At 31.4% G+C, this 26820-nt stretch overlaps 2 protein-coding genes across 2 annotated transcripts in view; both read right to left on the reverse strand.

Annotated features, from left to right (window-relative positions):
- LOC128172977 (receptor-type tyrosine-protein phosphatase epsilon-like) overlaps positions 1–26820 on the reverse strand; it is a 78923-nt gene that overhangs the window by 10009 nt on the left and 42094 nt on the right. The gene's annotated exons all lie outside the window — the stretch shown is intronic.
- On the reverse strand, positions 924–25613 carry LOC128172998 (multiple epidermal growth factor-like domains protein 6). The gene is made up of 8 exons (XM_052838747.1): positions 25556–25613; positions 16367–16591; positions 11370–11612; positions 8424–8657; positions 7989–8129; positions 1377–1517; positions 1092–1218; positions 924–1011 (listed from the first exon to the last, which is right to left on the reverse strand). The coding sequence occupies exons 1-8, from the start codon at positions 25611–25613 to the stop codon at positions 924–926; spliced, it is 1257 nt and encodes a 418-aa protein (XP_052694707.1).

Consider the following 26820-nt stretch of genomic DNA (forward strand, 5'->3'; position numbering starts at 1 on the left):
TCACTAAATAAAAAAGGCAATTTATTTTAAGTTTTGAACTATGCATAAATAATTTATCACTTATCTTACGCGATTTTTTGATATATCAAGTTGACAAGCACATGTTAAGTGTATAAAACTGTACAGTATTTCAAATTCACAAGATTACAGCAATCTGATAATTTCCAAATGCTCATTGCATGCATATAACGATTAAGGGCGAACGACTTGTTTTTATAGTGGTAAATATTTTAAATAATTACCTTGTAGAACATTTTTGTATTTGTCGATGATACTATTAAAAGCTGGTTAGAAAAAAATACTCTGAATTGATATTTTTTTTAAAAATCCTAAACATTGATAATTGACAACGATGCAGGGTTATGTCGAATTTGGTAATTTTATGTGACAAATTATGATTCCATAATATTATTATACAATACAATTAACAAAACTGTTTCAAATTAAAATAGATATAAAAATTTGAAACATATCTATCACAACTGTCATTAATGATAATTATCCCAATATTAACAAGTATTTTCCCATTGATGTTAAAGTGTTTGGTGGGATTTTTTTTTCTTATGACCTTATTGCTTCGGCATTCAATTAAAGTCAAATTCAAAGCTATAAAAACAATATTTATTTCAGGTAAACTAAACATTTCTTCAAACTAAGTAAGTTATTATTTCAAAAAGAGCACTTATAGTTTTCATCTGATAAAAGAAGTCCGAAAAAAAAGTTGGACACTTTAGAAAATGGTAATTTAAGAACACTGATTACATATTTTTAATAGGATAAACTCAGTTACATGTACATTCGTATCTTTATCTCAATTCCTTAATATAAACAAACAATATTTTTTTAAAGACCATTTATAATTACATTTTGGGCAATGGCTTCCCAAACCTTCTACACAATCTCCGCATGATCCATCAATATGTTCACATGTCGTGTTGCATTTTTGAGGACATTGCAAAGAACAGTGCTTTCCATAACTTCCAGCTGTGCATGCTATACTCCACAAAAAATGTACATTTTATAAATATAAACAATTTAATTTGTAAAATATAATTCTATTACGATAAAGTTTCTTACAGCTATTACAATATTTGTCCATGTACCCATCCTGACATCCACTATGACACAATCCACTAACGTGGTCACATGGTAAATTTTTGTCGCAATGACCGCTGCATTCGTTGTTACAGTTCACTCCAAAATAATAGGGTGGACATTCTGATTTCAATTAAAAACAAGCTTTTTAACCAAAACTAACTACTCACTATGAATAATATTTATCCATTAACCATTAAATATACAATTGAGTATATACTATTTTTTGTATTGTCACAAGATTATATAAAACTGCTATAATCATGCAATTATAAATAGACCTTTGCTGCAGTCACTGTCTGTATATCCTGGACTACATCCCCTGTCACAGTTACCAGTCTGTTTGTTACATGGAGAGTCATTCAGACAATGTCCATTACATTTGTTGGTACAGTCATTGCCATAGGTTCCATTTTTACACTCTGTAAAATGTAACTTAAATGAATTAGGAATTATTTTTCGAGTATTACAAATATGGTTGGAGCGTAATGACCCCCCCCCCTTTCCCGAAAAACCCCCCCCCCACAAAAATTGAAAAGCTTTATGATAAGGACCGCATTTGCTCTCATTACATTATTCAAAAAATGATTCATCATTCAGCTTTTCTGATCGCATTTTGTCCGCCGTCCGTCTGTCTTTCCTTCTCTAAAACCACTTGGCCAATTTCAACCAAAATTGGCACAATACATCCTTATGATAAGATGAATCTAAATAACAGATATAAATGACCGATCTTTTTTTCAAAGTAAAGAAAACCTTGCAACTATAGGAAAAGGGGGGAGGGTACATTTTTAAAAATATTCTTCTCAAGAACTACTGAGTCAAAATCAACGTAATTAAGCAGAAATAAGCCTTGAGGACAGGAACATATTAATTGCAAACATTATGGGCTAATTCTGTTTCAATTTGAGTACTTTACGAAAAGAAGAGACCCATGGGGCCACATCGCTCACCTGAGCAACGATGGCTTTATATGGCTGTTCAAAGAATATTGTGCCATATGGCCCTTCGGTAGAAAAACAAAAAAAAATACCATAAAATAAACTGTATCCAAATTTTACACTTATTTTCCTACACTTAATATATGACATTATACCCTTATAAAATACCATTTTTACCAATAAGATCCTATGCAAAATAGAAAACAAATTTTGGTAGGGGTACACTCTTAACTTCCAATTCTCTTTATTTTAGTTCTGCCCCCTCACTTTATAAAACGATCAAATTATATATGAGAATATGCACATCGGTACATATTCATCTTTAACTACAGTGCACTAGCTAATTATTGTATTTTATTAAAAAAAGTTTCCTATATGTGAAAAAGGACTAGTGAAAAACTGTCAATGTGACAGCGAACCGAGTTTTCTTTTATGTGAACTGTATAAAAAATCCATGTCAACCCGTATCCAATGAAATGGAGTACCCAAATGCAATATTTTGCAAAAATATGACTAAGTTCAAAAGCTGGTATTTTTATCATTAATAATCATAAAATCAAAATCCTAGCAATATGCACACCTCTGTTATATGTACAATAAATCTGCAAAAGAACAACTTCCTATCTTGAACACTGTAGGAGGAGTTATCTGTGCAATGAGGGTACCCTATTTGCAATATTTTGCCAAGAAATAATTAAGTGCAAAAGCTGGTATTTTCTTTTTTTTTATAAATTATCGGAAATCGAAATTCTAGCAATATGCACACCTCTTATATATGTACAATTGATCTGCAAAGGAACAATTTCCTATCTTGAAAACAGTAGGAGAAGTTATCCGTACAATGAGGGTACCCTATATGCAACATTTTGCCAAAAAATGACTAAGTTTAAAAGCTGGTATTTTTTCATAAATTATCGGAAATCAAAATCCTTGCAATATGCAAACCTCTGATATCTGTACAATTTATCTGCAAAAGAACAACTTCCTATCATGAAAACTGTAGGAGAAGTTATCCATACAATGAAGGTATCCTTTTGGCAGCCGCCCGCCATTTTCACCATTTTAATCACCAGATTTTTCCGTTGGAAAACCCAGTTAAAAATTGTACCTTAAGGTGCTCAAATTAAAAACATTCAAATATTTAATTGGTCTTATACATTAAAAACGATTGTTGTTTACTAGGCGTGAACTCGTGCTACGTTTTATAACCTTACTCACTTGATCGATGAATACACTCGAATGAAAAATGTTGTCTTGTAATATGTTAAAGAGCTATTACATGTATTATCAATGCATAGGCGTCGGAACTGGGTGGAGGAGTAAGGGATACCCCCCCCCCCACTTTCTTTGCAAAGTTAGACATTAGACATAGCCATACTCTATGGCAATGGCTAAATCCTTTTTTTTAGCTTGTCAAGATATCTGATAAGATCTACCCCCCCCCCTCCCCCTCAATAAGCCCCAGACTGCAATGTATTGACAGGCATATCGCTCTATTTTACTAAGGCCCACACTTTATTTTCACTTTTTTTCAAGATCAACGTTAAAAAATGGCTACAAATCAAGATGATTTTCCGCTGTAATTTTGTCTTAAGAATAGCAATAATAGATTTATCCCCGTAACAGTAATGTTATAAACTGTTTTAAAGAAGTCGTTTTAATTTAATTGTGTCTAGAAAACCATCAAAGTTGGTGTAGATTCATCGTATGAGAAGAGGGCCCCAAAAAAGTTGTTATAGCATATCATCCGTTTAATTTTTCTGTACAAGTATTTAACGTTTAGTGAGACATTTCTAGTGATAAATCAAAATTTCAGCATAAATCGTAGAATTATAAGCAAGATACAGAACTCACAATTTTGTTTGGTTTGAGTCAATTTTTTGTTCACAAGAGTTGATTACATTCAACTTAAGATTTTTAAACTTGGTATTTCCTATTCAGAATGAACATAAGCATGGCCTCAATTCTGAGAGCAAAGCTCTGTATCGTGTTTATAATTCGAAACTTGACTCAGCTGAAAATGATTAGTAAAGAGAAAATTGTGAATAAACAATTAAAACAGAAGAAACATGCACCAAAACAAAGAAAGAGCACAATTTATTTTTCATAATATACATATACCTATTTATTTCTAGCAGCAAAACAATCTCCGTTTAGACTAAAAATGCTGAGCATCTTAACAAAACACGTTGCATTATAATCAACCATAACGAAGAGATCGTACCTAATTACCAATAAAATGTATTACATAATAGTATTTATAATATGATATGCTGTTAGTGCATCACATTATGCTAATGTTGCGCAGGTAAAATATTAACTGTCTGATTTACCGAAGTCTATATTTGATTTGATAAATAAAAATCCAAAAATACAGGCAATATTTCTCTCAAGTTAAAAAGCATAAACGAAATTCAAAACAACGGTCTTGAGTGAAAAGGTCAACGCATCGAAAGATTGAATCTCAATTGACTTCACGAAATTGGCACAAATATATTTTGCACTTTTCAAGTATATCTTCGCATGTAAACTGTTGCACAACAAGCAAATTCATTTTTGTCAGTTTGACCCGTTTGTCATGCGTCAACTTGGCTGCCTCACACAATGAACTTTTGTTTTCGATATGGAATACCCAACCCGAAGTTATAAACTGATTGACAGCGATTATCTCTTTATATATTTTTTTTCGTTAATTACTCAAAATTGAAACAGAGTTCGCCATTATTTTTTGCAATTTATGTTTTCCTTTCCATAAGGATTATTTTTGCAAAATTGCGTTGAATTTGACTCAACAGTTCTTGAGAAGAAGATTTCAGTTTCGAGGTTTTTTATTTCTGCAATTTATTATAACCTTTTCATAGGGATGCTTTCTGCTGAATTTGGTTGAAATTAGCGAAGTGGTTTTAGAGAAGATGTTTAAAATGTGAAAAGTTTACAGACGGACGGACGGACAGACAGACGGACGACGGACAAAAGGTGATCAGAAAAGCTCACTTGAGCTTTCAGCTCAGGTGAGCTCATAATAAAAAAACAGAGTGGATAAGGGGGTGGGGGTATTCAGTTTAACTTCGGGTTCGCTATTTCATATATCAACAACCATGTTCATTGTTAAAAGGGAATATTTGAAACATTCAAACTATATCTGTGTCGTTCTTGTAAAGTATATTGACGTTATATATTTCAAAACATTGACATTTTCACTTGTTACGTTGGCTTAATCTTGTTTGAATTTTAGTTTCGTGTTTTTTTTAACTGAAGGAGAACTATCGCCTGTATTTTGAAATTTTTATGTAACAAATCCAATATAGACTTCGGAAAATCAGACAGCAGATTGTCAACATGAACCTGCACAAAATGAGCAAGAGCTGATGTATTAACGCCACATTATAAAATACTACTCATTCTATTGGTATATGTAATTCGGTACGATTTCCACGAAATGGTTGATTAATGCAATATGTTATGTTATAATGCTCAGCATTTTTAGTCTAAATGGAGATTATTTTCGATGCTAGAAATATATATATATATATATATATATATATATATATATATATATATAAATATATATATATATATATATATATATATATATATATATATATATATATATATATATATATATATATATATATATATATATATATATATATATATATATAAAATCCAAAATGAGTGAAAGGTGATATCACACAGTATAAATAATATAGTAAACGTTTCTAAGGATCATGACGTCATAGTAAACGTTTCTAAGGACTCTCGTTACATCATGACGTCATAGTAAACGTTTCTAAGGAAAACAATTTCATAACTTATGTACGTTCACCTGAAGAAGGATGTAAATCCAGAAAGCGCTAGTGAATAGAAACTTTGTAACTGTTCATTTTCTTTTTCTTTTTTGATTATATATATATATATATATATATATATATATATATATATATATATATATATATATATATATATATATATATGAGGGGAAAACATTGAGTTCTCTGTTTAAGTGCGTTTTTCTTTTGTTTTAATTGTTTCCGATTTTCTATTTACTTATTGTAACTGAGAATCAAGCTTCAAGTTATACGGTATATTTGCACACAGAGCTAATGTCATGTTTTAGTTCGTTTATATTTTAAATGCAGCAAATGAATAGAAATACCAAGTTTAAAAATCTTAAGTTAAAATTTATACATTCATGTGAACCAAAACACGACTCAAATCAAACTATGTATCTTGCTTATAATTCAATGATTGACGCTGAAATTTTATTTGATCACTAGAAACGTGTAGTTAAAAAATGAAATGCTGTAACTTCTTTCTGTTGCTACTTTTTAAACGATGAATTGCATCAAATCTACTCAATTTTTTTATCGTCGAACACAAGTAAAATAAAATGACGTCTTTTAAACAGTTTCCACTGTCTTTTCAGGGCCTCCATGGTTCGGACACATTATCATTATGAGGAGAAAAGCATTATCGTTGTTCTTAAAAAAATATTTTACAACTGATTAGGTGAGGAACACGTAAGTTGTAAGAAGTTGTTTCCAATCCTCTAAAATAAAGGTATCTGGAAGTTAACCGTGAACCTCTGCTGAAACTTTTAGTTATATATATATTGCATTGTGATCTTATTTTTTTTCTGTACGAATGGTACCTATAAAAGTAAATATGTCAAAAATGAAGAATATGCAAAATAAGTGCAAAACTTGGATATTCATTTTTTGTTATTCTACCGAGGGGTCATATGGCACACTATCCTATGAACGCCCATATAAAGCCAGTGTTGCTCGGGTAATTGATGTGGTCCATGGGCATCACGTATATATTAATAAAATTTCAAGAAAACTATTGTCTGTCCCAAGTTATTGCTTCCATCACTTTTTGATGATGTTTAATAAAATTACACATACCTGTGAAAGAAATACAGTTGAAATCAATAAAAGGGAATATGTCCAAGATATCTTTATTGAACAATTATCCCTTTCTACTCCGAAAAATTCACAGGAACGAAAACAGATTCCTTACGGGGATTTATAATGGGGACTGCTTACATCTTTTCTCCATTCGGAATACACTCGGAATACATCGCGCAATTTTTTAACGTTATCATCCGGGCTTATTAATGCTGTTGCAATGATCAATCTCCGTAGACTTTCAATTTCGGGGTGTGTATTGAAACCTGAAGCGGTAGAGGTGGCGTTTCAAAACAGATAATCTGGACATTTTTTATATTAGTGGATTAACGTAGTTTGAGCACAAAGGTATTCACTATTATTGAAATATCAAGCAAAAAGTGGTGGAAGCAAAAACTCGGGACAGAGTATAGGTATCAAATCATTGACATTTTAATTTATTTTCATTTTGCATGTTATGCAAATCCGGTTCGCGCTACAACACCAAGTCATTTGCAGCATTGATAAAATGATTTATACTTTATGTTGCAATTTTGATTTCTAGTGCTACATGTTTCATAAAGATCATGAATACAAATTAATTTTAAATGATATTTCTTTCTTCAATTTTACTTTTAAAAAATACAATTAACTTTGATTATATATAAGCCGATGTACTCTAAGTCTTTTTAAATTCCCAAATGCCAAAACAATCGTTTTGTTACAAAGTCAATTGCTATGAACTACGTTCACTAACATTTTTTTTTTATTTATTCCTTACTATTTACACTTGAAATTTGGATTGACCCTTCAATTAACAAACATGAATTTCTTTATCCCAATTATATTTTGTGCTAGCTTTTGGTGAAAATTGCAAAGTGGTTCTGAAGGACAAGTCAAACATGTAAACAGTTTACAGACAAAGACCCAGACAGTCGGGCGACGGACCAAAATAAAATTACTCAAACTGTCAGCTCAGGTGAACACATTTTTTTTTTTAAAAACAACATATCAGAAGAAAAAAATATATAAAAAACGTGGAAAATATTAGAGGCGTACTTACGACTTTCACATGTATTTCCAGTCCATCCTGCGTCACAACCTTTACCACACCCACCAGTCACGTGATTACAGACAGCGCCGTCTTTACAATGTCCTACACACTGTTGACTACAATTGACTCCATGCCACCCATCGGCGCATTCTGATGATATGAATAACATAAAAAACAACAAACATTCTCTTAAGTTTGTGAATTGTCAAAGATCTTTTTTGGCTAAATAACGTGATATGCAAAAGGTACATGCATGTTAACATGTTGGAAAAAAACACATACAAAAATACTTTAATTTGGCTTTAAGCAAACTTGTTAAAGATCAATTTAGCAAAATATTGATACGCAAATTACGATATTACAGAAAGTTACAACAAAAACAATCCAGTTATCGAATAATCCAAAAATCTACTTCTTGATTACGGACAAGAGTCGCAATCTTACTTGTTCTACAATACAATCCTCTGAATCCAGGTTTACACGAAAAGCATGTTCCATTTGGTGTAGAGCATGTGTTGTGTTTACAGTTGGCTGGGCACGACAAGTTACAGTAGCTACCATATACGCCACTGTCACAGTCCAAGCATGCTCCAGTTTGTATATGACATGTTTTATATTTGCAGGTGACAGGGCACGAAATATTACACTCGGTGCCAAACACATGGGGGTTTTTACATCCTACATCAAATCACAATTATTTCATTAGCAGGTGCCTACTCTTAATATCTTATCACTTTATATTAATTTGCAAAAATAAATTTAATCTAGGACGACGGTCCTAATTCTTTTTGCAAAGATTTTCAGAAATTTCATTACATGGAGTTATCGTTCGTAACAGGAGATATCTCTCCATTAGAGCAGGTATACGCTATTTTACCAGTATAAACAAATTGTTATAATAAACGTTTTTGTCTTGGTTAATCGGTTAATGGTGTAAATTTTTAATGTAAAAAGACAATTGTGCAATTAAAGGATGATGTAGTATTGCAAGGTATTCGGATATTTGAAAAGGATCGTTTTTGAAAGTGCAAAAGGGGGGTGGGGGGTTCATCCAAAAAATCTTGACAAACCATGTAAATCCTAATCCTTGTGTGTTGGGGGAGGGGGTATAGCGAACTGTACTGCGTATTTTTAACCATAACTTCGATTTCACTAATATCCTTTTCACAGTTTCATTTCAATTTTTTTACATGGATGGTCCTCCCCAAAAAGTGGTTGGGGGGGACTTTATGTTTATTTACTTATATAATATATATAATATGTTAACTTATGAAAACTATCTGCTACAATAAAAAGTTGGAGAAGGGGGCTCCCTGCCCCCCCCCCCCCCCCCCCGCCCTCCCCTCCTCTATGCTACGCGCCGGCAACCTACCGATGATTAATGCCATTGCTTGCTATGAAGTGCGTCATTCGGTTTCAGCTGATACTTGTGCATCTATACTACTATATTAAAATAATAGACTCGAATTTTTGGTCTTTATTACAGAGAAATCGGAAGACTACTGTCATTTGTTTTATATATTATAAACATTATTCGTACTTGAAGATTACCAATTTGTTTTTATTTTTTCTCAGTTAAGCTTCGTTTATTAATAATCAACGAAAATTCCTGATAAAATCCCGGAAATCAAATTTGTTTGGATTTTACAATCTTGCGCTTGCGCAATATATCCACGCTAACGGGATCTTAGTTTATGTTTCCACAATATCACATCTGCATTATGATAATCTATTCTGTAGATTAGAATTTTAAATTGAAAGGTATTTGCAATCTCAGAATGGTTTGTTGTGATGAATCTGACTGTTATTTTCAAGGCAACTTCATTAACTTTCTCCAAAATCGTTCCGGAGCGATTCTGCAATTTTCTGCTACATTACGGGTATAAAGGAGGCATTTTAACTGTGGCGAGGGCCTTAACCGAGACACAGTTAGATTACTCAAACTGAGGAAAGTGTAGTGAAATTAATAGCATTATGTTAGGCTTATAACTTTGTTATGTAAATGTCAATAATAAGGAGTGTTGATGTACCTATTTCGTAAATGTCCGATATGCAATGTCAACCCGTGCACGCACGGGTCAAAGTCTAGTTTGGTCTTGTGCATTTTTTTTTAAAATCAGCTTCAATATTTTCTAGCACTTTACCATAATTTGTTTTGCTACAGATGGCACGTATATAAAGTACAACTCAATTATATAAAGGACATTGTGATAAATGATAAAAGTAATCAATGTACTAAAAGTAAAACAAACTTCAAAAAAGCAGTCTCATCAACGGCTTAAAGGAAACAAGTATGTCTTTAACCCGAAAACAATTTCTCATTTCGATGAAATCTATATAATTATATAGCACTGAGCTCTTATTTCAACACTGTCATTCCTCTTAAGAAGAAATTCAAAGGGTTGCCATTGATTTAACATCGTACATGACATGCAGATACAGCTGCCTGAATTGATGACCGTCGGTGCCTGGCTAGATACTAATACTTACTGCGTATATAAATGTTGCATGGCATATTGAACGAATACATCTCAACAGGCCTGCGCAAACAAATATTTTGAAAAAGTGTGTGCGTAAGAGGGGGACCAGACCGACCAAAAATAATGACGAAAAACGATTTTTTAAAAATTCAATCAGTTCACAAATTCCCAAAATCCAAGCCCGTTATTTTAATTAACTGTTGGTGTTTTTTGTTTTCAATTTTTTTTGTCGGAAGAAAAGTCGTACACCTGCATTACTCATGCTTACTCATCTTTGAATACCCGGAAGTAAAGCATACCTGATGTAAGGGGCAGTAACAATAACTCTAGTTTATGGGAAGACTGAATATCGTGCACCTAATAGGAATGATTGTTACGAACATTGAAATTTCAATATTACGTCACAATCATTAAAAGTCAATGCAAAATCGCTTATGACGCAATATATAGCTGTTTAACGTCATCAATACACACTTTAATATTGAATGTAGTTGGCGATATTTTTTTTATAAAACATGTTGATATACGATTTTTAACATTTTTTAACATGTACAAATTTCGTTAGGGAATGTAAAAATTTACATTTACATTCCGATTCGCATCAATACTCGTATCGAAAAATATAGTAAAATCGTCCCTGTGCTTAGGTTTTGAATTTTCTTTATTCTAAAAACATATATTGCATAATCTAATAGTTCTTTTGGATATCAAAATGATGCTTTCCGTCAGGAGTTAATGTGTAATGTTGAGGAAATGCTTCTGATATTGTAAAACTTTATGGTGCATTTAAGAAATTTCTAGATTTGTTGTTATAAGGAAGAACATCGTGTGTCAGACTACAGTAAATGATCGTAATTTTGATATTCTGAATGATAATTTATCATGGATATGTAAAAACAAAAAAAGGTACCTTTTACAATGACTTCACAGAGCTCTGTATTCATTGTATAGTATTGATATCCCTCAGGATAGCCAACCTCATCCTTTCGCTCGTTATAAAAAATGACATAGCGTCCGTATTCTACACAGGTTTTTGTAAAGTTCAGGGGCGGTAACTGTGGTCCGTCCTTGTAACACAGAGTGGAATTGTTTATATTGCCAGAGATTGATACATACAGCGAGAATCCAGCAAATCGTCCTCTTTGACGATTCTCTACAGTAAAATTGCAAGTAAAATATGCGTAGTATTTACTTTTTTCCATTCTGAAATAATGTATAAAAATCAGAAAAGGCAAACTTAGCATTATAATTTGTTTTATTCAGAAATGAATTATAAATTGCTGGCGATGTTAAAGGTTAAAAAATGAAAAAGCGCCAGTGTGATTTGAGCTCAGGATTACAGATTCGTGGTTAAAGAGACTTGAACTAAGTTAAAATATTTTAATTTTATCTTTCCATTTTTTTATGTTTGGAGTAGTAAAAATAGGTATTTTTAATGCTTTTTTCAAAATTTGAAAGTCAGATATTGAGTTATAATCAAGATACAGAATTAAGAATTTCTTTGTTTTGTAAACAATTTGGAAATTTTAAATTTTGATAGAAGACTTCCTGGTCTACATAGATATGAATTCAGTTTTCCCTACAGATGTGTGATAGTAGAGAGATGATTTTTAAACATTATATGCATTTACATTATACATCAATTTTGGCCCCTCTCTAGAGTCAACACTCATTGTCTAGGGGACATAAAATTTACTATTTAAATAGAGGACTTCCTGGTTAACATAATTATTAAGTCAATTTTTTATACAGATGTGTAAGAGTAGATAAGAAAATGTTTAAACAACATATGTATACACACTATATGACCATATTGCCACCCCAACCCCCAACCCCCGTCTTAACCTTTGATCCAGGGACCTAAATTTTGGTATAGAAGTTCGTGGGCATCATAACCGTACATTTATTTTTTTTCCCTCATGTGTGGGAGTAAAGAAGAAGACTTCCTAAGATTAAATACATTTTTACTACATGACGATATTGGCCCCACCCTAGAGCCTGACACCGTGACACAGGGGTCATGGATTTCACAATTTTGGTAGAAGGCTTCCTGGACATCATAATCATGCATTTTGTTTTTAACAATTATATATGAGAGTAAAGAAGAAGATTTAACACATTTTACTTTTTGGCTTTATTGGCCCCACTTTAGAGCCTGAATCCCTTTCTTAGGGGCCATGTAGTTCTAAACTTTGATAAAGGGCTTCATTGAAATTATAACCATGCACTCAGTTTTTTCTCACATGTGTGGAAGTCAAGAAGAAGAAGACGGATACCATTTGCATTAGATCACATGAGTGACTCAGGTGACCTTAGAAAACGGTGAATTTTTTTCCAAATATGAATCGTTTCATTCTACTATATTCCATGAAATCAGTTGTATGTTTGGTAGTACTTGTGTGACTTTCAGTAGTACAGTGGTAGCAACGTTATTGTTGACAAACGACACGCACGATTCTGTAACACGAACGATCACGCACGATACACGGACGGTCACTAACATACTTAATTTTCATGATACACAAACAAAAACGATAAAACACGCAACCGAACGAATGTACACCATTAAACACGCAAAATCAAAATTAATTTTTAAGATTAAAATTAAGGAAACGTATTGCTTTAATTTGTATTGCTTTATGTTTGTGTTTAATTGAAAAGCGGCATGTACCTTAGTCATGCACTGTTTTATTTTTTACGAGTAAACAATTTTACACATTCATACACGAATATATAGGATTCACAAATAAATTAATTTTTGTGTTTCCATAACAAATATTAACTTCTATAATCAGTTAAAGGAAATTAAATGTAAAAGAAATTAAGATAATGCATAAACTATACGAAATGATTTACAAACGAGTTGACTGTTTATGTAATCCAATTCCCTTACGTATAATTTAAATATGCGGAATACAGGTAATTTTGTTACCTTGTTCCATAGAATTTCGATTTTTAACATATTTCATTTCTATTTTCATAATTTACTGTACATAATTGATTTATTTCTATATATTCTAAATTTTAAAGCGTCCAAATAAATTTTATTTCAAACAAATGTTTATACAATGTACCAGCTAGGAATGCACGTATTCTCATTCGAAAGAAAAACGTTGGGAATAATCGTTTTGTTTAAAACGGGGCATGGGTAAGCTTGACCGCTTCCAATCAACGTGTCGCTTTTGCAAAATTAATATGATTAAAATTATGTGTCAAGACACAATAGATGCTTGATATAGGCTGATTATAAAATTATGCAAAACTAACTCGACCGAATAGAGGATTAAATGAGCCAGAGACATAAATAACATGTTATTTATGTCTCTGAATGAGCCATGGAAATACTTACTTAAGGTGCCTCACTACAACGTGAAATAGTTTCTCAAATCAGCAGAAAATTACTTGAAAATGAAAGAAAGCAAGATGGATAAGAAGTATATATGTCAAATAGGCGAAAAAATGTGCAATTCTAGATAAAAAATGATGTTTTAAAAAATTTCATTCGGTAAACATAAACAAAAGCCACAGGTGGATTCGAACTCATGACCTACGGTTCACAAGCCTGATACTTTAACCACTGAGCTATGACGATATACATCTGAATCGATTGATACAAAACATTTAAATCGCCATCTTGTGACGTAGTGTCTTAAAAAGTATAAGTCTCGGTGTAGTGAAGTACCTTAATGTATTTAACGACAAAAGAAAGAGTGAATGTTCTTCTATAAAAAAAAAAGAGAATCAATTTTCTTTTATAAAAAAAAGTGTTTAATTCCCATTGTTGTACGAAAGCTACTTATCGTTATTTTAAGAATAAATCCTGGCATTCTGTAAAAAAAAAGTTACAAAATCGCACGTTACACGAACGATCACCCACGTTACACGATTGGCTTGTCAACAATAACATTGTTACCACTGGTAATATCATGTATTATTATGCCTCCTGTCAGGTTTTCTCTATATATTCAATGCTCATCCATTCTCGCATAGTATCATAAGGTTAATTTAGCGTAAGCACACTATGCCGAAATAGAGCACGGCAACTGTTTTCGAACTCTCGATCCAAAAATCATTATATTTTATCTTTGGATTTAAACAAATATTTAAAATATTGACTTGCTTCCGGTGATAGTTTTCAAAATTTAGTTTATCCCTAAGGGATATCAAAATCCTGAAAGGAAACAATTTGGGGGAAACACGTATATATAATGATATGGATAACGGGCCTCTACAAACGGAGGCCAATTGTTTCGTTGTTTTTATTTTGTTTTGTTTTGGTTTTTGGGGGTTTTTTGGGGTTTTTTTTTTTTTTGGGGGGGGGGGGGGGGTCTTGGGTTTTTTTTATTGGGGGGGGGGGCGCTAAAACACGGAACGGAAAAGGTAACGGAAAGCGGAACAGAACGGAAAATATAATATCACTTCTATCGCTTTAAAAGGATATAGATTGGCCAGAAATGATTTACTTAGTATCATTCATTTCATGTCTCATGAATGATTATAAAGCTGTGGCTGTCTTATTGATATTGATATTCTTATGAATGTCTATATTTTATTCAATTGGCTTTAGTTGAGTACGAAACGAAAAAAATCAAATACGAATCGTGAAAATTAATATGATAAAAGAGTAGATAATCTAAAAAAAATTGTTATTTTTCTTAAATGGTATTGCTGGTACGTACGTACCCAGTTAGTAAAAGCGTTTCATGAGTTTTACGAGTATATTTACATTTCAAATGATATATGATATATAAACTTACATCAACATTGAATTTTCGGTGTTATATACGGTCTTAAATCAACGATACAGTATCACTGAGAAGAAAAAAACTTGTACGACCGAAGATATTCAAAATTAAAATACACTAACTATCAAAATACCCGGTACTTAATGAAACTAGTATTTTTAGTTACGCAATTTTGTTTACGATTGCATTTCTTTGCAGTTTTTTATTCGTGTAGCTATATACACATGATCTGAATAGAAAACTCTAGACGCTGCCTAGTCTGTCGAGCTCAAAATATCCATGCAGCACATTTGGTCGATTAAAAAAAATACACAAACCTGTAAAAGATGCAATTGAAATAGATGAAACGGGAAATATCCAAGAAAACTTCATTGACACATTATCATTTTTTAATCTGAAAAAATTCACAAGACTAAAAACAGATTTCTTACGAAGATTTATAATGGGAAATGTTAACATATTTTCTCCTTTTAGAAGTCACTCAGAAGACCTCCCACAATTCTTCAACGTTATCATTCGGGTCTTAAAATAAAAAAAACCCGTAAACGTCTTTTTTAGCCGTGTATTGAAATCAGCTGATGAGCTAGAGAGGGCGTTTTTAAGAGGAATTAATAAGAATTGTTTATGCTTCTAAGAGAAAATAGCTTGAAACCTGGGGTATATATAAATATCGGGTTATTCAGCAAATTGTGAATCGAGGATATTTTGGGACAGATTATAGTTGGTCGATGCATGTACTGTTTATTTTGAGGAAATTATTATTCTCGAAGACATAATCTAATATTGCTTATCTTTAAAAAAAATTAAGAACTACATTAAGTATATCGTTTTAGCATGATTAACAAATCTATCAAGTAAATAGCATTAGATAAGATTTTCCGTTCTCCTTTCCGTTCCGCTTTCCTTTCCGTTTTCCGTTCTGCGTTTTAGCATCACCAGTTTTCGGGGGTAGGGGAGCTAAGATACAAAACTGTCCCATTTGAAAACTTTCTCTTAGTGTTCATACACTTAACTAATCCTCGTCCCGCTTTTAAAGAAAACGTTTTGTGCATTTCATGATTTGTTGCGTTCACAAGCCGACCTATACAGTGCAACTGGTGTACTAGAATTATGTCTCGATTTATTTTTTTTAAAAAAACAACAACCTTTAACGTTTTCATACCAAACTGTTCATAGTTTTTAAACACGATGTTTATGTCGTAAATGCTGTACACCCCACCAAGATCTACTTTCCACCATGTAGTTTTGTGAAGAGCACGTGTTCCTATATCAGCTGTCCTCATACACGTAGCTTTATTTCTATCAAGTGCGCGGTTTGCCTCATACTCGTTACGCAGATCAAGGACTAAAGGTGATTGGGATGCATTCGCTTTGAAGGATAGATCATCTGCAGACAAATAAGTCTTCGTTAGTTTCATGAAACAAATTAAAAACAAAACGCCCCATACTACACATTTGTTCTTGCTTTTCATCATTCATTGAAATAAAAAAAAATGTTTGTATAAACACGTAGATATGTCTTTTTTTCATTGGAGGTTCATGTTAAACGCATAATATTTAGCGCATACGATAATGACGAAAACTGATTTTCAAACATTAGCTTTTTTTCTGAATGGACCTATTCTTATACAAGTATGCAAGGCATTTAGCAATGTAACTGTTTTTGATAAAGCCGCTCTCTGCCGAAAAAAGCTAAAAAGAATACAGTCAAATGTAATGCATTTACAATATGGTAACACAATAAACAGTATATATGAGGGTACAGACTTGCAAGTAAAAAATTATTTACTAGCACCATTGTCTGCTGGTGATCTTTTTACTAGAGGTTCTCGTTTTGAACGATAAACCTTCATCCCTGCAAATGTGTTCGGAATGTTTTCGTTATCTTTGCTAAGAATATAATAAATCCAGAGGTGCTCGAATGAAAGTTCACGAGACTTTATCAAGAACTGTTCAGTTCCTGTGAAATTTCGAGCGGAAGTTTATGTGTTCGAATAATATTTTCAAAATACATAAGTACTGTTCCTTTTTCATATCATATCCTGCTTTGAGTTCTGTTAAAACATGAAAATCGTCTAAGATGTATGTTTTATTTCACTGCCTAGCGGTTTTTTAATTAAACGTTCAACCACATGCAGAGTGGTCCAAAATAAAAACATTGGGTTGCTTAATAAAATCATAGCCATAGTTGATGTTTGTTGTGTGCAATACCATGTTTTTAAAAAAAAATGTGTGGCCGTTTTGCATACAAACTTAGTATATTCAGCCATTTTCAAGGAACAATCTGCATAAAACAGAACAGTATGTTTCACTATTGATGCTATTGCTAGATTAGGCGCGGATCGAAAATAAACCCTAAAGGTGGCTCTATACACCACTTTTTGATGACGCAGTACGCAGAAAAGTAAATCTGGAAGCATGCAATTCCGGTACTGGCTGATTTAAACTGAGGCGAATTGTATGAGGACCGCTCTTTTGAAAAATTTATTAAATGAATAGAATTAATTTTATAATTGAAAAATTCATTACTTAAAAGTAATGTTGTATGTGACAGCTTCACGTTGTATGGTATAATTTATTGAAATAAACAATAAAATCAAGCATAATTTTTTAGAGTTTTTTAGAGTTTCTTTCCCACCATTGACATGTTACACGGTATCGCAGTGGGTTGGAATAAACTTTGGGTGTATAGAGCCACCTTAAGGTAATCTCTTCTAATCATGTTTATTGTTGCAATAGCAGGAAAAAAAACTATTTTTTGTATTATCACATTTATTTCTAGAACACATTTTATCCACCAATTAATGATGATAAACTTTAAGTTTAAAATAAATAAACCTCTAGGTTTTACATTGACTACAAGTACCTGCAAGTTCTTCCGTTTCAAAGGAAGGTCTTCTTTTTTTACGATTTTGTATCATAGTCTTTCGTTTTGTTTGAATACATATTTGTTTTTGGTAGTTTATTTAATTGTTATATTTTTTTTTTAGGTTTTACAATTCCAACGGAAGACTCTTTCGTATTGTTTATCATCCCCCCCCCCCCCACCCCCAATTTTGTGCTCTTGATTTCTCGAAAAATTCTCTACAAATTAAAATCGATTTTTCAAAGCTGATTGTACATGACCTGAATACATTTTTTCTTGGAAGTGTTTGCTGTCGCTACTTCCGATTCAATTTACAGCCGATTTGTAATTTTATACGACAAATTTTTTGCACGCATAAACTCGGGGACTATCAAAAAAAAGTTATAAAATTTTCAGGATAGCTGGACAAGTTGAACCTATTGTTTTTGTTTTACGCCAATGGCGCTATTTCTTTGAGCTCGCTTGGGCAGGGAAATTGAATATCACTATTGAGTCAAAATGTTTGTACCTTTGGTATGTATCTTTTTATCATTTGATATTTTGTTAAAACGTTTATAACAAAAGTGGAAGAGAATCAAAACTTCGTTTCAACAAAATGAAGAAAAGGGGCTGGCCCTTTATTTAGATCCAAGAGGCTCGTAAAGTCTATTACATATAATTTAAGAACAATCAAGTTTGTTTAATGCAATATGAAAGCAAAAATATTTTCTTTAAAAAATGTCCACGCCCATTTCTTACTTAATTAGTGCAAAGTCCTTAAACATTGACGCGATATATTAAGAGAGAGAGAGACTTATTTTGTTACGCATTGTAGAGGTAAAAATGTCTGCATTAATGATTTTAAACGATTTCATTAACCAAAACACCAATCTCTCCCCATTCAGGATCTACAGGGCTGGCCCATATTCAATCATTTGTATCTCAAAAAATGAACAATAATTTTAGATACAGATGTAGGTGTAAGAACAAAAAAATGTTTGTATTTGTAAGACCTTTCTAGTGTAATCAAGAAAAATGGAGTGGCCTCATGAATTAGGGGGCAAAGGACTCGTAAAGTCTATTACAAATAACAAATAACTTTAAAAAAGACCAAGATTTTGTAATGCAGTTAGAAGCAAATTTGTTCATCATAACAATATCTGTTTGAAAACTCATTGCCATATTAATTTTCCTCTTAATTGGGGGTTAGTAGGGGCTAATGTCCTTAAACTTTGAATCAGTATATTTGAAAAAAAGAGACATATTTTGTTAAGCATTGTATAAGAGAACATAGCTGCATTGATGATTCTAAACCATTCCACCAATCGAAACACCAATATATGTCCCCATAAAAGACCTACAGGCTTGGTCCCTTGATGAGTGTAATGAGTGTAAGAAGAAAAAATTTAGCCTTACAACGAGCTTTGCCATAGTTATTACAAAATTCATTTCATCAATGAAACGCGCATGGGAAGAGATGTGCAGTCACTCATTTTTTTTTTGTTGCGTCTCTCCGTCAAGACATTTTTTCTTTTGTTCTTTATTTTAGCAAATTTCTTTCTCAAAATTTGCTAATTCAGTCTCCATGGAAATATGTTTTTCAATGACTATGAATCATATTTATGTACAAAGACACTATATTGATAATCTTCACATCGTCTACGAATCGAATCTGGTAGATATGATAAAAAATGTTCAATTGATGAAAAGAAATTTATGTATTGTAATTCAAAGGATGTCGAAGATGAATACCATTTTGTTTTGGTGTGTGATTTTTACACGGAGTTAAGGAAATTGTATATTAAGAAATTCTTCTACGTACGACCAAGTATGGCAAAATTTATTTATCTACTCAATTCTGATTCTATATTTACGTTAAAAACTGGGTAAATATGTGTATGAATGTTTTAATAAGAGAGATAACTTTCCCATCAGACGTGAATAAGCGTTAGTTAAGTTTATATACAACTACTGCTTTGTTTGTCTTTTTGATATTTTTTCATCCCTTTTATACCTTATATATTTATATAACCTGCCTCCCACCTGTACACACAATTATTGTAAAGTATTGTTAAATTGTATGCTATGGCAATGTATGAAATGTATACGCCAATAAATTACTACTCTATTGATAATCATTACTATCAAACAATGTATGATATTTTCCCATCTTTTATTTTTTCAAACAAAGAACGTTACAATTCATTATTTTCTGGCAATTCATTTCCAGCTAAAGCTACCTTATTAAATATCAATGTACTTTAGATTAATTATATTTTGCAATCTTTTACAATATCTAGTTGTTTTCCATAATTGTATATGGTTGGGTTATCAAATCTCAAAGGAAACAAATTATAATTATATAAGGAACCATTCTTTGAGTATTATGAGGTGATAATTTTGGTCGGGGCGTGATCAAATCCATTATGATAGATTTGATCACGCCCCGACCGAAATTATTACCTCATAATATTCAAAGAATGATTCCTTATTTCTTATATTTATATAATTTTAAGCAATCGTACGATTAAATATTTAAATAAAAATAAGCAAACCCCGCTGGCGCCTCAATTTGGCGTCATTTGTATTATGGGTTATATAGTACAAAATCGATACGTCGTGTTATCACAGGCAAAGACACTGGAAAATGTAAATATACCGAATTATCCTAAAGATTCTATTTCAAAGCATTATCTCTTTAATGGAATTGGTTGCTTCAAATGTACTTCAATGATACTTTTTAACCAGGGTTCAATTTCCCATATTCGAGTTGTTTTGTAAGTTAATGTAAGAGTTGAAATTTGTATGAAAGACATTATATATTTTGTTTAAAAATTAATAACTAATGTCATAGCATTTAAAATCGTTACCATCGAAGAAAATTAGGTGCAAAAGAATATAAGCTTGTAGCAAAACAGAGAAAATTCATACTGTTATTTTGCTTATTATACTTTCTATTAGAAAATGATTACCAGCACAACATTTACACAATATTTTATCTATTGAACAAATTTTTTTTGCGGATTTTCACTTTCAACTTCTTTCTATAAATAGTTATATGAAATCAACGGGGAAAAATGATATAAATATGCTCAAAGTCATTATTAGACATCATATCCCAAAGAGTTATTCGCTTATCTCATATTAATTTAAAACCATAAGATTAAGACAAGAATAAGTTGTTTATAACTATGGCTATAAATGTCTTAGTGATATTAACGTTACTTTTTTTATTAAAATTTTATTCAAAAATGGAATTTGTTCAGTAAATCAACAGAGGAAGTTTGTACAGAGATATTTCTTTTTTAAATTGTGTCTGAATTTTTATTTTTTTTTTTGATAAGTTTTTTTATTAAAAAAAACAAAGTATACAATAACTTCAAGCACAAAAATCTGATTGGCTATTTACAAGATAGCACATTGTCTTACCTAAAATACTATGGTTATTATTTTTGTGATATAATTTTATATTGCTTCTGGAAAAAAATGCCGACTTTAAAGAGTATTTAGAGTTTTATAGGTTCCACAGATAATGTTTGAGTGTAGTACACATGTATACACAAATAGCATAGGTGCATACAGCTAGTAAAAAAAAATGGTGTACAAATAAGGCTAAATTAGCAATGTATAGAGATTTAAATCAATGTACAAGTAATATCTTTGCTAACCCGGTAGGCAAAATCATCAATCACATAGTCTCCGGGTGTAGAGATACATAGGCATAACCTATGTATCCATGGTATATAACATTCTACTATATTACAATTGTTCACTGTAGTTGTCTATATTATTAAGTTATAAAATCAAGGGAAAAAAGAGTTTGATGTCTTAATTAGGAGGTTCTACCTAGTTTTACAGTCCAAATCCCCCCTTTTATGACAGCTCTACCGGAAGACAGGTCTCTTCTCAGTAGTTTGAGGATAATAGAATATTTTACACTATGACAATAAGACATATCACATCATCTTTGACAGATTTTCAAAAGAACTTGCACTCAGCATTTGCATTTAAAAAACGTAAAACTGAGGCATAAAAACAAGTAGTGGATTTTTTAACATGATTATATATATTACATTCAGTTTCATTCATAGAATCAAATCTACAAAACATTTTTTGTTTGTAAGTTCTATAAGCTACATAAGTGATAAGAAAGTTTAAAGATTTATTTTCATCGCCTTTTCATAGAAGAAACCTACAACAATATGTTTCCATTGTATTTTGAATGACGATAAATTACTAGCAGTATTCCATATATTTTTAACATTGCTGCATTCAAAATGCAAATGTGTTATATTTTCTATTTGTTTACAGTGTACACATTGATTTGATATATCCTCACATATACATTATTACATAATATGTTATTTAAGAGCTTGTAACTGAATTCTGCTACATGTTTATCTTTTATATCTTTAATCTTGCATTCATAAATATTTTCCAACTCTTCTCATTTATACTTTAAATTATTTACGCAGTATAGTATAGTATCAGTATAACAAGCTTACAAAACTTTTTTCAATGAAATTTTTATAGAAAAAATTACTAGATTTACCAGTCAAGTTGTAACTCATACCGCTTTGTATGTTTATAAAGTTTACATTGTTGAATGTGTAAAGTCTTCGAATTGATTTAGTTTTTTGAAAAAGAATTGTGTATTCACAAAACCAGTTAGATTTATTAATAGTATTTGCATAATCTTGTAATCGTTTGAAATTACCCTCGTCGTCAAACAAATCTTTAATGTATAGTATTCCTGATTTAATCCAGTTTTCGAAGAAAATGGAATTTTCACTTATATACTAAATTACAATTATTCCATATTGGTTGTTGTAAAATATCATTAGCTGATCTTTTTTCAAAGTGTAGTTCACGTTTACATTCATTAAAACAGCAAACTATTTCTTTCTAAAATAGGGGTAATTTTATGCTATCTAAGCTCCTGTCTTACTAGTAGAACACTTTAAAAGAAAGTGTATATCGATATTAAGGTTTTTACACTGGTTACTAAGAATATCAAATATGATGCCTTTTGAGTTAAGTAATCTTGGAATCCATGCTGCTTTTAATGATTTTAACTTACAATCTATGTCTACTATAGATAATCCACCTTTTGCTATGTCTTCAATTAAAGTACTTCGTTTGATTCTTTGTTTTCTCCCGAATGAAGTTAAAAACCAATCTCTGTATTTTTTAAAAATAAAATTGCTCTCAAGAAGACAAAGTATCGACGAATACAAGTTTTGAAATAGCTAGAGTCCGAATAATACATACGTTTCCAACGAGTGTTAATTTTCTTTGTTTCCAGGACTCAAATTTTGATTTTTTTTATTTCTTTTCCGCTACACTACCCTCTTTAAACTGCATTTTTGTTTTCAAAGCTTTGAAGTGATTCTTAGTAATTAAGAAAATATATCATTATCTCTTGGAATTTTGAGATTTTTTTCCCTTCAAATGTTTAAAGTCGCCAATGTGTATATGTTTCAATTTTAAAGAGGAAAAGGGTGATACAATACAATAAATCAGACCATTTTCATGCACACCCCCCCCCCCCCCCCCAACTTTGCCTACATGCAGTTTACATACCGGATCTATCCTATAAAGTAATTCTTGAAAATGAAAAAAATTGAGAATAATGTTACTTTTATGCTTTTAATTTCACGTGTTAATGACCCCCCCCCCCCCCTCCCCCAAAAAATAACTTGGATTCTCGCAGAATTATTTGGTAATGTATGTATTTTTTATTGCTCCTTAATTTTTGGGCAGGAATAGTTCTGAAGACATATGACACATAATCCAACAAAACAATTAAAAAAATCTGTCTTACAATTATTTATTTTTTTTTTACCAAATTTAACTGCTATGAAATTGATTGAAATTGGCGATATCTGCTCAGCAAAACATTTCTTTTCTAAAATCAGGTATCATGAAATATTGTTAATACATTATTATTGATTTTTTTAACTTTAAAGGAGAAATGACAATAAACACTCAAATATTTCTGAAAATAAGAATTACTTTACATTAATAACATCGTGACAAGGCTCTTTATACTCATACGATTCTAAGATACATATCTTTTGCACGTGATAAGCTAAAATAGTGTAAAATTGACACGTGTTATTCTTCATCAGCAGTTAGAATATGTAACATTATTGCGCTCGTTTGAATTATCCTTAGAAAAAAAGTCAAAAGGTATTCATGCAGATAACACTTAAGTCAATTCTTAGCAAAATGCTCTGAGAAAAGCTTAAGGTTCTGTAATTTGTATGAGCATGGCAATCTATATGTAATATAACAATTGATGAAATAAACCTCTTTGAAATGTTAATGTTATTGAAAAGCAGAACATTTTAAGACATATCAACAATTTAATTCTCTTGATGGGAAAATTATACATTCCTTTTATGATTTCAAATAATGACAACAGTTTTAATATTTTTAAAATAATACTACTAATTGCATTTTCATTTTAAAAGGAAGTAGGAACTTAATTCAAAACAATTTATTTTATTACCAAGCGCAGCGAGAATTAATGGTATTAATAACACGTATACATAAAAAAATCTGTAGAAAATAAAAGTTGAATCATGGGTACTAAGGCCAAATAAAAATGCCTCCAGTCCTGGGCGCCGCCATATTGACAGCCATTTTGTTTTTAAAAAGTTAGTTCGATCATTGATTGACTGGTACTTATCGATGTTTATTGCCCTTAAACTCGATTAAAATGTTCCAGTGTTTTAGTAGAAGGTAATTGGAATTAAAGAAATAAAAGAGGACGTCAGATAAATGTCAATAGCGTTTCAGTCAAGAAACACGACTAGTTCTATAATTATAAGATGGAAAATAAAAACATTAACATCAAGGAACTGATCTTTTAGATACTGAATAAAGTATTCAATTTTATTTCCACGGTATTTATTTATTATTAATTATTATTATTAATTAAATTGATAAACAATAAAAGAAGAAAAAATAGTTCGGATCAATATTACTCTCTTCGGCTATTTCTGACGACAAAACGTGTACGTTTTACGTCTAAAACATGACGTCATAATGTAGACTAAGCACGCGACGTTTAGTTAAATTTTGGCTAACGATTTGATTGGGCAATTAAGCGGATCATACAGTGTGCGTTTGAAATAAAAAAAAATTCTGCAAAAATCAAACTGCACTGTGTTAAATATGCGCTCGGTCAAACGGTCACATCGTTTACTTATTAAAAGTGATGAAATAAAGGGAAAAAAACTTTTAACGCGTGGGTGATATTTCTATCTGGCATTTCAACAATTAATAAAAAAAAGTCTGCAATTATGTTTTAGCATGTTGTTGTAATTGTACATTCTTTTTACAAGGTATTTATTCATGATACTTACCCGTAAAATATCATTTCAGTATTATTAATATATATACACGAAGATTGGTATAAAACTATGTAGAGTTATTTATGACTAGAGTAAATAAAAAGAAAAACAAGTCTTTCAAGAATAATAAAATTATAACACATACCGTATGCAAATGTAAAACATAATCCTGTTGCATACAAAATACATTGATTTAAAATCATTTTTGTACTGTAAAACGCATTACCACTTCATTTTAAATAATAAACCCGGAGAAGTGAATAAGGACCTTATAATACCTTTCATGGCGTGCCACTGTTGTCATAAGTGATTTAATTTTCGTACAAATGAGGTGAAAATTCTGGGATGGGAAGGTAATTGATATATTAATTATAATATTATTATTAATTATGTTTAAAATAGCATGTAAAAGTAATTTTTCTACAAATATTTATTTTTATAGCCATTAGACATCCACTAAATGTTAAAAAGCAGAGTATTTATACATGTTATAACACAAGAATACCTGGAATTAACTTTTATGCTGAATAGATAATGATATGCACCGTGATAAAAAACCTTGTACAGATTGTAACAACATTATTATAAGACTAATAAGTCTTTTGTTTTTATTAGACGCTTTTCAAAACCTTAACATTTCGCTTGTTTTTCATACAATTTAATTGGAATTTTCAAGGTACATTGTGATTCTCAAAAAGAATTTATTTCATATAAAAATTATCTATTTCAAGTTCTGAGTTATTATCCTTTCTAAAGTTTATTTTAGGTACGCCTGTCCTGAAAAAATTCCCGAGACCGTCCGTAGAAAGTGATATAAATCTTTAATTTATAAACCTTGAACGTTGCATTCGCAGGCATGTTAAGGCTTCCCGATGGCTTTTACAGCGATGTGTAGAAAGTCACTTGTCTGTACTTCATACGATATGACGTCATAATTAACTTTGACGTCACGATCTGCATTCCTGTCGATAGTTCCCAGGGAATGTATCTTAACGTTAAAAGTGAATTATATCAAACCACTATAAAACTGCATGTTTCCTTTACATAGATGCTCCCGTTAATGCTAGACGTACAGAATTCAGTCATATTAAAAACCAGTATCAAATAATCGGCAGTTTTACATCGTCGGATACCCACGGGTGATCGCGTCTTTTACTTATCACCCGTGGGCAAACCAGCCGAAATATCGCTGTAAGTTGATTAATATGTATGGATCATTTGATTGGTCATCGTATGATTCCATCGCAAAACCTCGATGGTATTTTAACCAATCAGAATTCGTGTAACGTATCCGTGTTCGGCTATCAAAAACATGGCGGGCAAGTTTCAGAATGTGTGTAAAAGGTTCAGTTTAGACGCGTTTAAACCTTTCCAGGAGGAAACAATTACACAGCTGTTGAAAGGCAGGGA

The sequence above is a fragment of the Crassostrea angulata genome, chromosome 2 (genome assembly GCF_025612915.1).
Source record: "Crassostrea angulata isolate pt1a10 chromosome 2, ASM2561291v2, whole genome shotgun sequence".
NCBI lineage: Eukaryota > Metazoa > Mollusca > Bivalvia > Ostreida > Ostreidae > Magallana > Magallana angulata.